The sequence below is a fragment of the Mytilus californianus genome, unplaced genomic scaffold (genome assembly GCF_021869535.1).
Source record: "Mytilus californianus isolate M0D057914Y unplaced genomic scaffold, xbMytCali1.0.p SCAF_2, whole genome shotgun sequence".
NCBI lineage: Eukaryota > Metazoa > Mollusca > Bivalvia > Mytilida > Mytilidae > Mytilus > Mytilus californianus.
This window is the reverse complement of record NW_026262668.1, coordinates 57,736,209-57,750,035: the sequence shown is the minus strand read 5'-3', so window position 1 is coordinate 57,750,035 and position 13,827 is coordinate 57,736,209. Positions and strand designations below refer to the sequence as shown.

Genomic DNA, 13,827 nt, shown 5'->3' with positions numbered 1-13,827 from the left:
CTAAGGCGCCGGCCATTCATCTATTGTGTGTGTGTGTTGGAAGAGTGGTGTTCTCGGGACACACATTTGTTCGATTTAATTTTAAAAGTTTTTTTTCAATAACAGGAACAAAAAGGTTTTATTAAAACGCAATGTCGTATTTATCTTTTCCTAATTTTCAATAGAAACCAACCATTTATTAACCCCCTCTCCCCACACACAAAAACACGATGAATGATACATTTATCATAAAAGATATCATTTATTAAATGTTATTGTATTTTTTATTAGACTTACTAAATAACACATACAATGTGTATATATGTTTCTTGTTTCAATAGCGCTATCTTATAAACTAGAGTAAAGAAAAAAGGGTGCTTAAATATAAAATTATTATAGAGAAATATGGCTTACAAACAAAGAATAAAAACACAGAAATGAAGCACCCCCACTCCCCCCCCCCCCCCCCCTCCAAAAAAAAATAATAAAGCCGCCAACCAAACCCTCCGTGATCATGTTCAGATATCGGAACAACTAAAAAAAAATGTCCATGGTGCCCCACCCATCCCCGGCTCCTGCATCCACCACTGCACCTTTTTAATCACCTTTAATCCAATAACTGGAATGTGTATAGTTGACATCTTTTCAATCACCATTAAAACATGGAAGTAAAATGAAATATATATAATACTTCCATGATTAAACTAAGTGCGGCGGAGGACATTACATTTGAATATTTTACTACAAAACTGACATGTCAGCACGACCCCCGCTTGCATATTTTCATATAAGGCACAGAAAGAAAAAAAGAGCATGTGCGCCTCCACAGGAATTTATTCACGATCTGTTTTCCCGAAAGAGTTTAAAGTAAACAAAGTTTCTCTGGTGGAGAGTTGTCTCATTGGCAATCGTACCACAACTTCTTATTTTTATATTGAATTATTGACATACAAGCTTATAATACATTAGCGATATGTTAGGGTTATTTTAATAAAATTGAACCAAACTGATTTCTTATAGCGAAATATTATTTCAATATTCCGTTTTTATTTTTTTTGTTTTAATCGCAGCTAATGCCCCACTTAAGCAAACAAACAATAATTCAATCATATTGAAAAATAAATCTATCACCAGCATAGGTTATTTATGTTTATAATTAGCAGAATTTGTAAGAAAACTCGAGGACCTTATAATCCATTAAGTCTTAGAAAACTTGTAATTTAACTTTTTTCCAAAATCCACATCATACAATTAGAAACTGCCTGCTTTACATGTAAATGTAATCTACTTGTCGTCTGGCATTAGGGCCAATTTCAATCGTCTAAATTCTCGTCTAAAATCAGTTTCTGTTGATAAATTTACATAATTCAAATGTGCAATTTTATCTGGTATATCACAATTTTCTAACAGAACTGGAATAACGCAGTTGTCGGCTTTAGATTTTAGAGATCGAATGACTGCTTGGTCTGCTTCATACTGGCACCAGTTACTCGACACAAAACTTTCTGATATCACGAGAATCACCTTATTACTTTCACGAATGGCCGCTATAATATTGTCTAGAACAGAAATGCCAGGTGTGAAATCCCTATCAGCAATACAACCTGAAATTCATAAAATATAGGTTTTTTTTTTACTCAAAACATAATAAAAAACATACTGCTCATGCCAAAGCGCTAATCAATTATTTCCTTCCTTTCATTTAAACAGAACATCCTTTGTGTTTAGCTCTCAAAACTAGTATTCCTGCTAGGATTATATAAATTTAAAAAAACATATCAAAATTTATACTCTTTCTAATAGTAAATATAGTACACACACTATGTAATATGTTAAAATTGGAATTAAGAATGATATATATATAGTTGAATGAACAAACAATTTAAAACTGACCTGCCAATTTTCCCCGATTCATTGGGATTTCTCCCATGAGAGTTGTTTACCTGACTCTTGAAATTCTCAATTAAACAAGCATTCTGAGAGTATTGCATAGCAATACAAAGTCCCCTACCGGTTAATAATTTATTGTACTGGAACAAAATGCTAACTTGATCTATAACTTGTCATGGTGTAAACTTTATAACAAATATCAAGTCAATATCTTCAAGCATGAAGAAAAAAAGTGTGGAAAACTCATTATTTAAGTACATTTTCTAAGTCTTAGGACCATAACTCTGCACAATATCAGACCGCAACAAAATTCGAACTTGATCTGTAACTTGTCTTGATAAAACTATATACCAATTATCAAATCAATATCTTCAAGCATGACGAAAAAAAAGAGCGGAAAACTGATTATTTGAGTGAATTTTCTAAGTCCAAGGACCATAACTCTGAACAAAATCATCAGACTGGAACAAAATTTGAAATTGATCTGTAACTTGTTATGATAAAACAATACACCAAATATCAAATCAATATCTTCAAGCACGAAGAAAAAAGTGTGGAAAACTGATTTGCCGGACTGACGAATGGACAGACAGACAGGCAGACAGACAGACGGAGTGCAAATCTAAAGTCCCCTTCGACTTCGTCGGTAGGGGACTAATGAACCAAAGTGGTATTCAAAGGAGTTAAATAACAATTAAGCACATATATACTTATTCATACTAAGAGATGCATAATAATGCTTTAAACAACCCCCCATCCCTGACTCGGATATTGAGTTGGCAGGTTTGCAACATCATTGTGACGGAGAAATCAAATGTTTGAATTGGTGAAGCAGTTTTACTGTCTATATATCTTAAATGATATAACTTAAAATGATAAGAAGTATAAAATTATGCATACATCAAAACTTGCTCTGGCATAATCACTATGTGTTTACTTAAACTGAAGTAGGATATGTATTAAGATGGTATACCAAAAGAAATACCTCTAAAAGCAACGTCGCTCTCATCAAACTTGCTCTCCAAATGTCGAAGAAAAGTCTTGTCTACCCAACTACCATCTATATGGCTATGTGATACGAAGAAATCATATTTGAATGACTTTGAGAAGGCTTTCAATCCTGTCTCCAGTGGCTTTATAGAGGGATTCTTAAATATTTCGGACAATACATACTCAATTTCTTTTTCGGGAACAATTTCTTGAAGCTTAGACTTAAGCTGTCTAAATTCAGGACTGAGACTTCTATGAGTCTTCGAAAAAGTAATGAAATCATCCAAACATATTTCTAGTATATTTTTCTCGTCTATCCTCATCGGTTTTAGTTTCAAAACTTCTTTAAAAAACTGAAGCATTTCTTTTCGTTTTGTTTGGTATATTCCTTTTAGATTTCTTGTTATATCCTTATATTTGGTTTTACCGTATATCAAAATGTATAAAAATTCTCTAAAGATAGAATTATCAGCTTTCTGCCACATCTTTCTTTGCCAAAACATAGTCAGCATATAGATGCACAACATATAGAAAGCGTATGATGAAGAGGTTTTGGAAAGAAACCAGGACTTTCTCTGCCATTCAATAGCTTGTTCATACTCGCCAAGATCAAAGAGACAGGAGGCTGTTCTATGTGTCCAGTGATATTCTGGAGGATCTCCTAAGTATGTAGAATAAAATAGATAGTCTAACGATTGGTACAAATAATTGGCATCGCGTACGAACTCCGGACCGCAATTGTTTGTACCGGTATGAGGAAACTTTGCTAGTTTTTGACACACTTCCGCCAAAACAGTCATATCTTTTCTTGTGGTTTTTGATTTGAAGCATGTATGTCCATCTGATTTTGCTTTCTGTAAGTATTCTTCGGCAATTTTATCATCTCTTTCAAAGCTAGCAATATCTTTTCTCACAACCATTCTTGAAGAATAGGCAAACCAGTTTCTTTGTCCATCTTTGGTGATAGAAGCTGATAGAATTTTTTCAGATTTATAAAGTTGCTGAAGTTTAGTTTTTGTGCTCTCTGTTTGGACGACACAATTCCATAGTGCCCTCCCATATCTATTGAGTACTGACACATCGTCAGGCATAAGTTCATATGCTTTTTTGGAGGCTTGTAGAGGATCGTTCAAAAGCTTCTTGAGTTCAGGAATTTCCAGCAATTCAGAAATAGTTGAGTTTGAATCAATGAGACTTTTTCGTTTCATTAATATATGTCCTATGTATGCATAAGATCTTGCTACAAACGTTTTCATGTCTTCCCTAACAGGTTCTTGTGTTATATACCAAAATTTTTCGATGGCCTTTAATGTCACTGTTCTCATTTCATCTTCCATACCATCTTTTAATTTAGAAATATTTTCTAAAGAGTCATAATATTGATTTAATGCTTTTGCAAAGTAAAAAACCCAAACTATGTGGGGTAAGTGTTTGGTGGATAAATTCTCTGCCATTTCAAATTTTTGAAGACTAGAACCCTTCCGGAGTATATGACCATCTACTTTCTCATCTTCATTTGCGTTTTGTACATTGCGCAAAACTTGCATTTGATGGTGAAGACTGCGCTCTAAACATTCTCTCCTGTTACCTTCGCTTCTTTCGTACTCAGTATTGAGCATCTTATGCAAATCCGTAATTCTCAGTTCAACTGTACTTTCATTTATCAACGTTCGCTCAATCAAAATTGCATATCCTTGCTCAAGCAAACATATCCTCTTATTTTGTAGAGAATTCCGAGTTTTCCCATTTAGATTGTGTTCAATAGTTTTACGACAAAACTCGGCGTCCTCAATTCTGTGCAATTCTCTGTAGATGTGCTCTAAATCTGCCAAAGCATTAAGATGATCGGGGAACTTTTCCAATATTTGTTCTAATTCGAGTCTAGCTTCACGTCTTTCTCTTGGAATTTTCATTTTGAATAATGCAACCATATTTTTGTGAACATTAATTAGAGCGGAATGTTCTTTTTTAATCAATTTGTAGATATTATGCTTTGCATCTTCAATCATATGCATATCTAGAGCATGCATAATATTTAAGTTCAGTCCTATCAATCCCGGGGTAATTTGGTCTTCAGTCATATTTGATTGATTGATTGTTGGTTGGTTAACGTCCTCAGTCATATTTAAGTATCAGATAAACATTGTCAGACTGTATGGAATAGGACAGCCTGTTCTCTTTCGTCTTTTTATTATTCTCCTAAAAGGTAGATTTTAAAAACTGTTAACAAATATTTTATTATGACTTTTCGACTTACAAGCTTATAGAAATATGCTTTTCAACTTCGTACTTTATTTAGCCTTTTTAACATTTTTGATTCGAGCGTCACCGATGAGTCTTTGGTAGACGAAACGCGCGTCTTGCGTACAAAATTTAAATCCTGGTATCTATGATGAGTTTATATATTACCATGAATACATTAAGCATGTTGATTGCTGTCTGCTACACGACAGTGACAACACAGAGCGAGTAAAAAGTTGAACAAACAGGTGGTTTGACTTGAAGATCAGGAATATGGTCTGATACTGGAAAACAAGGAGACGATGGGAGAAATTTGTCTTCGACGTGCGAAACCGTCAAAATGTTTTTGCAATAAGATCTTTAAAATTAAATGCAAAGTTCACTGTCATTTCTCGACACTTTTGCGTCTGATTTTTGTATCCATTCGGACTAAATTTGACTGTTTATTCATATATCTCATCCAGCCAAATGGACGCACCGAGAAGGCGTATCATAAAGCCCGCATTGATAAAAAAAACTATTATTCAACACGAATGAATTCAACTTCACCGGTCATGCATATGCCGAAACCAATGAAATGCTGGTAACTTAAATTTTGGATTTCTAAATTTATATGTAAAGGGGGAGGGGGGGGAGGGGAGGGGCAGGACGATTTTGAAAATAAATAACTCAGCCTTGATAATAACAAAAATGAATGGTTTGTTCTGTGGTAGTTTGAAAATAAATAACTCGACAGGTCTTTTAGTCCATTTTATAAATGCTATTCTAAAGTATGAGATGGCACCAGATTCTGCCAAAATTCGTCTTTTTTCATATTTTTTTTCGGGAAAAACTTCCCAAATCTTTTAATAATTCAATGTATAAATATAATGTACTTGAAATGTCTGAAAATGGGTTTCATATAATTTGAGGTATATTGTCTCAGGAACATTTACCTCCCTTTTATTACAGTGCCGTAACTACATTGAGGCAAATGCCTCATGTAGGAAATTTCAAAAACAAAAGCTTGTCTTCATATCAAATTGTTTTCACGGCGAGTGTCTTGCAAGAAGCAAGTTCTGTCCACCCTCTAACGTAGCCCACGTTTTTCGGGATCCATGTTTCTCATTTATTTTTAGTTTTCAGTGTTATTTGTCTATTGTTTGTCGTTTTGTGTTTTATCTGTTCCCCGGGTTTGTCTTTTGTTCATTGATTGCCCTTCTTTATTCTCTTAGTGTTGCATTCCATTTGTAATTTAGTAATTTTGTTTTAAACTTGAGTTTTATTTTATTTCAGGACTTTTTATCTAATTATACAAACTTCTTTAAATTGTATCCCAGTTAGGAACTACATCAAGTTGTAATTGAAATGTGTTATAATAAAAACTTACCTGGCATAGTTATATCAATGATAATCAGCCCCCTCTTAACTTAATTTGAATAAAACACATAATTGACAGGTATAAAAGATTTTCTGCAAGCCGAAACACAAAAAAAAAAAAAAAAAAGCAGCCACATGCTTAACTATGTGAATTAAATTTTTTGCTTTATCAGGGGCGTAGCTAGAGTAATAGTTAAGTTTAGGCATCTTCGCCGAGTGGAGGGATGCCAAAAAAATGTTGGACCTTTTTTTACAGAAAATAATTTTCGATGTGTATGTGCAACTGCGTTTTTGCGAACGGGTTCCCAATATGACCTTTTGAAAACAATGCAATTAACTTCATCAATTGCCATTTTTTTGGGGAAAAACATTTCTACCCAAATTGAAAGTCTGCCACTCAGAAGGCATACATTTGTAGGTCACTCTTTTAGTGTATAGGTTAGCGGCAATAAGTAAAATTAGGCATTAAGTTTAAATCCTAGGAAATAAGCTAACTCCTCGGCATTAAGTTATTGCCTGAATTTTTCAGTCATTAAGCTTATTTCCTGAAATCAGATGATGATTATTCAACCTATTGGCAAACATAATTTCAGGCAATAAGTGAACTTTGGTATTTTTGCTTTATCTTTCATGTAAATGTGCATTCGGTGAAATATTCTTGATGTAAAGTGTTTCTTGTATTATATTCCAAATATTAATATATATTAATTTAACAAATATTCAAATTTTAGTATTACTTGTATTTCTTTGTGGTATAACAAAAATTGATTTTCAAACAAGTGATTGTATCTAATAAAAAGAGGGGGATTGATGATTATATCTGAAAATGATTTAAAGAAAATACGCACTTCACTGGTTGAGCTGGTTTTGGTCTGGTGAAAAATAGACAAATGTAGAAATGAATTTTTACTCACATCATCTTTCCATTGATTTTATTGGATTTGTAAAAACATACTGTTAAACCCCAGGCAATCTTGTCTTTTTCACTCCATATAAATAAGAAGATGTGGTATGAGTGCCAATGAGACAACTCTCCATCCAAGTGACAATGTACAAAAAGTTAACAATTATAAGTGAAAGTAAGGCCTTCAACACGGAGCATTGTCTCACACCGAACAGCAAGCTATAAAGGGCCCCAACATGACTAGTGTATAGCTGCTTCATATTTATAAATATATAAGCCTGAAATAGAACAAAAAAATTTCGTCCTTTTTTTTAGATGTTTGTCAACTTTTTCAACTTTTTTCATGATTTCGTATGTGGCGCCGACCCTCGCCTATTGAACTTTTTGTTGAAAAGTAAAGAGTATGGTTTATAAAGAAGAAAAATGTCATAAGTTTTGAAGAATTCTCCAAAAATTCAGGTTTTACGAATTCACTTATATTATGACATCATGAATACGTTACTGATGATGCAGTTGGTAAAACTATGTTTTACTGAAACTATTGGATATTTAAACATGTTTTCATCAAATTTTCACATAATTCCAGTGAAAAAAATTCAGATTGACATTCTAAACTTCAGTTCTTATCATGTAATTTTAAATGAATTTAACTTTGAATAAATGTCTTTTTATTTACTCGTATTTACATTTTAGGCATTAAGATTAATGCCTAGAGACATTTTTCAGGATTTAAGAATAATGTCTAACATCATTTAGGGAATAGAATTACTGCCTAGGTGTTAGCTTAAAAGGATTTAAGCTTAATGCCTAATTTCACTTATTGTCGCTAACATATATATATATTATACCAATGACCGCTAGTAAAGTTGACAAATGTCGTCAGAATAAATTGCCAAGTTCGATAACTAATGTAAGACAAGTAATTAGCCAGTTGGAGGTACGGGGTGTAATTAAAACATCGCCCGAAACAGAGATGCATCATACTCTTTGAAGTCGGTCGCGTTTCCATTCCTTTAAAATATACAATTCCTTGGTTATATGTATACCCGAAATTTAGAAATGGAAAACTTCTTAAACTGTAAGTCTTTTGAAAAGAGAAGTAACATAACAAAAATGAGAAATAGCGACCATAATTTATTGATAGAAAAAGGAAGACATTTAAAAATACTTAGAGAAAAAAAGACTATGCCCATTCTGTAATACATTGGAGGATGAAGCTCATTTTATTTTATACTGTAGAAAAAATTCTAAACTAAGAGATAACTTTATAGGAAATGTAGTTAAACATGTGCCAGATTTTATGTCCTGGCAAGAAAATGAGAAAATTAAATATCTTCTTTGCCCATCAACCTCAAAAGAAGTAGAAAGCTTAGGGTCCTTTTTTAAACAGGCATTAGAACTGAGGACAGGAGACTCTTGAATTATTTATATAAATAGATTGTTTTGCTGTTTTACTTTTATATGTTTTATGGGATATGTTTTCCTATGGTTTTTTTTTGTGAAAAGTATTTTGTGTATGTTTGTATTCATATAATTTGTCACAAACTTATTGTTCAGAGTTTTTATGACAATAAACATTTGATTGATTTTGATTTAAAATTATTTAATATTAATTATTTTTGACAGGTATATGTGTAATGTGGCGGGGTTAAACAAGTTTTGTATACGTTAAATAAACTACACACACACACAGTTGTCTATTGGACATTAGCAATGGACAAATGATTGAAGACGTAAAAGGCCCTAGACATTCTTCATGTTCTTCAAATTTTATTTTTTTATCATGATAATGGTTGTTTGAGAAAGATGTGCAACTAAACGGATTTCTAAAGAAAATAACAAGGCGGTAAGGCAGAGTTTAGCAGCACATTGATTGAAATTTTTTTTTTTCATTTTAATCAACGTATATTCATATTTTGTGTGCAGGTCAGATTCTGTGACCTGTTTAATGAAATATGTTTAATATTTATAATGTTTAGAAAAAAATGCCCATCATATTGAAAACCTAGCGCCTGTCTTCTGTGCAGAATGTTAAAGTGTTAGATCGGGAACCTTTAATTGGCAAATTTATGTATAGGCACGTGCCTAGTCGAGCCTTAGGTAGCTACGCCACTGTTTATCCTACATATTTGATGTTGTCCCTAAAAACTAAAAGTCTTACACTGAATCTATATATTTTGCTTTGAGACCAAAATATTGTCGAAAAAAATAATTAAAACAGAACTTGTGTTTCAGATTAAGAAAGGGTCTGGGAAACGCGCAGAAATGCATGATTTTGCATCATTTTTCTATAGCTTCTTGGGGCCTTCAGCGGCCCCCAAACCCTTTGCCGAAATTTTTTTGCCATTACTTTTAAAAGAGGCTAGTTACAGCCCAGCTTTAATACCTTGTACGTATGCAATAATATGCAGTTCAGAATTCAGAAGATTCACTTCCAGAGGAGGAGGATTAATTCTGATTTAATGGTACATATTGACTGACTATACATGTATTATTTATTTAAGAATAAAAAAATGAATTTAAAAATTGTGTGTTTTCAAATATTATAAATATAATTGTGAAACTAAATAATCAGTCCCTTGTTTTAATGAAAATGAAAAATCATGCTTCAACAGTGAAGAAAATAAATAATCTGTCCTTTTAGTCCACAACAATAAATAACCGATGCAAAACAAATCCTCCTCCCCCCTCCCCCGAATATCAAATGGTCGTCCCCTAACGTTCTTTTCTAAGTATTTATGCATGAATTCTCTTTATAATTTTGATATGCGAAGGCTTAAAAAACAAAACAAAACTTTGACATGTCGTGACATGAGGCGTATGCATGCATAAAATTTATATCGAAAATAGGTAATATTACTTTAATTTAAATCATTTTGAATTAAGGTTTTTATATTTTTTCACTTATCGAACTCTTAGTTCATAGTTTACTTACCAATGGTTTGCTGTGGTTCGTGTTCATCGGTTAAAAATGAAGTCTGTCAAAAAAAAAACAGCTGATCAAAGTCTGAATGTTTATATATGTTGAAGGCCGAATTCCTATTTTCAGAAAATCTGATTCTAAAAATATCCTATCCTATCGATTCAGTTACATTTATAACATATTACGTAATACTTGCTTATTATGATAATTGAAAAGTTTGTTGAATGAAGAGATCGACATGCTGAAGGAGGTGGGCAGGGGATTATATTCAGGAAAATTCAATGAATTAATTGTCAAATTTGAAGCAGTTTTCTAAACTTCATCATTTTTGACAAAACATGGACATTAATGCCCCTTTTTCGTTATATAAAGATATATATTGTTATAACAAGATCATTAAGATGACTAAATAAGAATTTTATATCACACATATATATATATATATACTTATTATGGATGTATAAAAGTACTTTAAAATATACCGAACTCCAAGGTAACTTCAAAAAGGGGGAATCTCGATACAACCTGACAAAATAATGAAGCTACCAAGTTTATGATACCCTCGGCGAAAAATCCACCAACAGAAAAGTTGCTTTTTATTATTATTACTATTATTATTATCAGTAAAATATTTGTAATTGAAATTGAATTTGGAAGGTAAGAGCTCCCATTTCAAATAATTTATACAATTTAAACAGAAAGTAAAATGTTATTAGAATTTTATAAAAGGCAGATTATTTTTTTAATTTTACTTTGTACATTTCAGTTTTAGTTAACTACCTTACACATTACAGTAGAAAATCATCAGCAATAAATTTCATTACTGCACCAAATTTGCAAATTTCAGTAAAAATCTAGAACAATAATTTGGAAACAAATATTAATTAAGACCCCTCCTTTGATCTAGTGGACAGAGAAAGTCAATAATCTGAAATTGTCTCTCTGACATAATTATTTCGTAAAATTGCAGTTGAGGTTTATTAGAAATTATATCCAAACAAATGTAATGAAAGATGAAGAAGGAGAGCGAATGCCACAGAATTACCTTACGTTTCACACAACTTCCTTACACTGTTATATACATGTAGATGTCACTTGTAGATTTGTTTTATTTCTCTATTTTTAATTTTTTGGTTGCATCTTAATTTCCATTTTTTTTCTCATTTTCTGCATTTCAATAATTCACTGTAGCTTCACTACAAGTCGCTTTCAGATGAAATAATAAAGACACCTGCTTATAGTTTTTCCTGTAAAAAGTTCATGTTGCAATGAAAAGTTGACAGATTTTAGCAACATTCAGAATACTGATTTCGAATAAAAAGACATAAATAAATCATGTTTTTGTTTGTACAGTCACCTAAGGTATCAATACACAGTTAGGAAAAAACCTTAAAATTGACACTCATAATTTTTAACCACCCTCTTTACCTCGCTTTCTAATAAATAAGGCTTAATGTTATGTATGTGCATATGTATGGAAACAACATCTCACATAGATTTTATTTCCAATAGTTAAAATGGTGAAATATAATCTCTTTTTGGTGTAATCATGGCAACAATCTGCATTTATTTGATACAAAATATGGCAAAAAGGGGGGTGAAAATGTCACAAAAGTCCCTAAAATTTGGTCCAAAGAAGAATGTCAATCCATAAGAGTGGTACCTTTTCTGAAACCATAGACATTTATCTATCAAGAGGTTCAAACAAATCATATGCATTTCACCTCATTTTTCCATAAAATTGAAATTAAAATGTTCGAGGGTCAAATCTTTGTTGAAAAACACTACAATAAGAATAATCTTGATGTTCATATGAACCCACTTGGAAGGCTATATTATTCTTCTGCTATCTAAAAATCTATTTCATTGTACACAAACTTTCATATTTAAAAAATTTACTATGGCCAAAATGCGAAACTGAACTTCTAACTGTGTATTGCTACCTTAACATTTACTTAAATCCCGTTTGTTTTAGTAAGTAATTGGTTTGATAGTACACTATAATCAATTGATCGATTTCCTGTATTTCTTATCGAATCATAAACTTACTGATGAAAATCAGCCTCCTACAAATGTTTCTTGCAAATCTACAACAGACTTGCAGCAAACATTAAGTGTTTATTTGCATCAAGCTTGCAGAAAGGCTTAACATATAGTCTACGTCTGCTGCAAGTTTTTACACAGGGAATGATCACCATAGCTGTATTTTACAAAACCTGTCGGAAATTTAGTCCCCACTGCTCTTTATCTTCGTTCTTGATTTGGTATTTAACTTTTTTTAATTCGAGCGTCACTAAAATAAACCGAAAACAACATCCATTTCAGGCGTCCAAAGCGCTTTTCTTGATATACCTTCATCATGACTAATTGGTCTTTTTAAAAAGAAACGTGTGTCTGGCGTACAACATTTTCAGCCTGGTATCTTCGATTAGGAATTTCTAACTGCATATATAATATATCAAAGTCATATCTTGTGTCTCCACACATCACCTTATTCAAATTACACGACCAATTCTTAGGTCTGGTCTTTAAAAGTTATGTTCAATACGTATAGCTATTTGAATATATTTGATCATACTTAACATTTAAGTAATATAATATATCTTTTTAGATATGATATGTTTGTATTTGTTGATATACTCAATTGTGATTGACTTTTGAAAAATATGATAAAATGATTAATACATGCATTTGTATATTATGTTCAGTTTTTATTCGCTTTTATCGAAACTTTAACAGAATATTTCATCAGTTACGAAATTTATTTCAATATAACCTATCAAAGGATTTCAACCATTATTTGATGATTGTTTTTCCAACCTTCAGGTTTTTGTGAAGATGACAAAACAAAACATTGCTAGGTTTACAGTTATGAAAAGTATGAATTATTTATACTTACAAAAATAAATGATTTATTCAGTAGTTGTAATTGGCATTGAACCTAGCTTTCATTGACTTCGAACACTCCAAGATTAGTACTTTGTGTCTTTAGTCCTTTTGTAAGTTTTTTCCTCGCTTTGTGTCGATCACGTATTGTTTGTAATCTTTTGACATTTACATGATACTTCGTATGAACATGTATTACAACAAGACAGTGTGTCGTTTCTTATCATGACCCTAGCGGTACTGTGAATTATATTCTTGATCGAGTCATTATCTTTGGCATAGTCTTGTGAGATTTTGAATTTTGGTGAATCATCTCAGAAATTTATGTAGTAACCTCTGACTTTGACCTAAAGTTTACAGCATTAATATTTGGAGGACATTTTTTTCTATATAGAGCAATGTGCCTACCAAGGATGCCAACAACAATTCAGGTAATAGAATGTCGTTGTTGAGTTTTACTTCACTAAGACAGTTTCTCCTATTTTTTGCCTGTTTTCATCGTTGTTATTCATATTGATTTAATCTTATGAAAATAGCGCAAGTTTACAATAGAAAACAACGAGATTCCGCTTTCAAATTTTATAGATATGTTCAAGTCCATAATACCGCAGATACAAAAGAGAGACGAAAGATACTTGAGGGATATTCAAACCCA

The 13,827-nt window shown here is 32.1% G+C and overlaps 1 protein-coding gene across 4 annotated transcripts in view; it reads right to left on the bottom strand.

Annotated features, from left to right (window-relative positions):
- Positions 1 to 1,085: 1,085 nt before the first annotated feature.
- LOC127730106 (uncharacterized) overlaps positions 1,086 to 13,827 on the bottom strand; it is an 80,276-nt gene continuing 67,534 nt past the window's right edge. For 2 of the 4 annotated variants that reach the window (XM_052238224.1, XM_052238223.1), the window contains exon 3: positions 1,086 to 1,583. In XM_052238224.1, the coding sequence (XP_052094184.1) occupies positions 1,264 to 1,583 (320 nt within the window). In that variant the 3' untranslated portion in view covers positions 1,086 to 1,263. Of the gene's footprint in view, positions 1,584 to 2,854; positions 5,059 to 10,298; positions 10,388 to 13,827 lie in introns of those variants that run through there. The other 2 variants (XM_052238220.1, XM_052238221.1) reach the window with 2 other exon arrangements.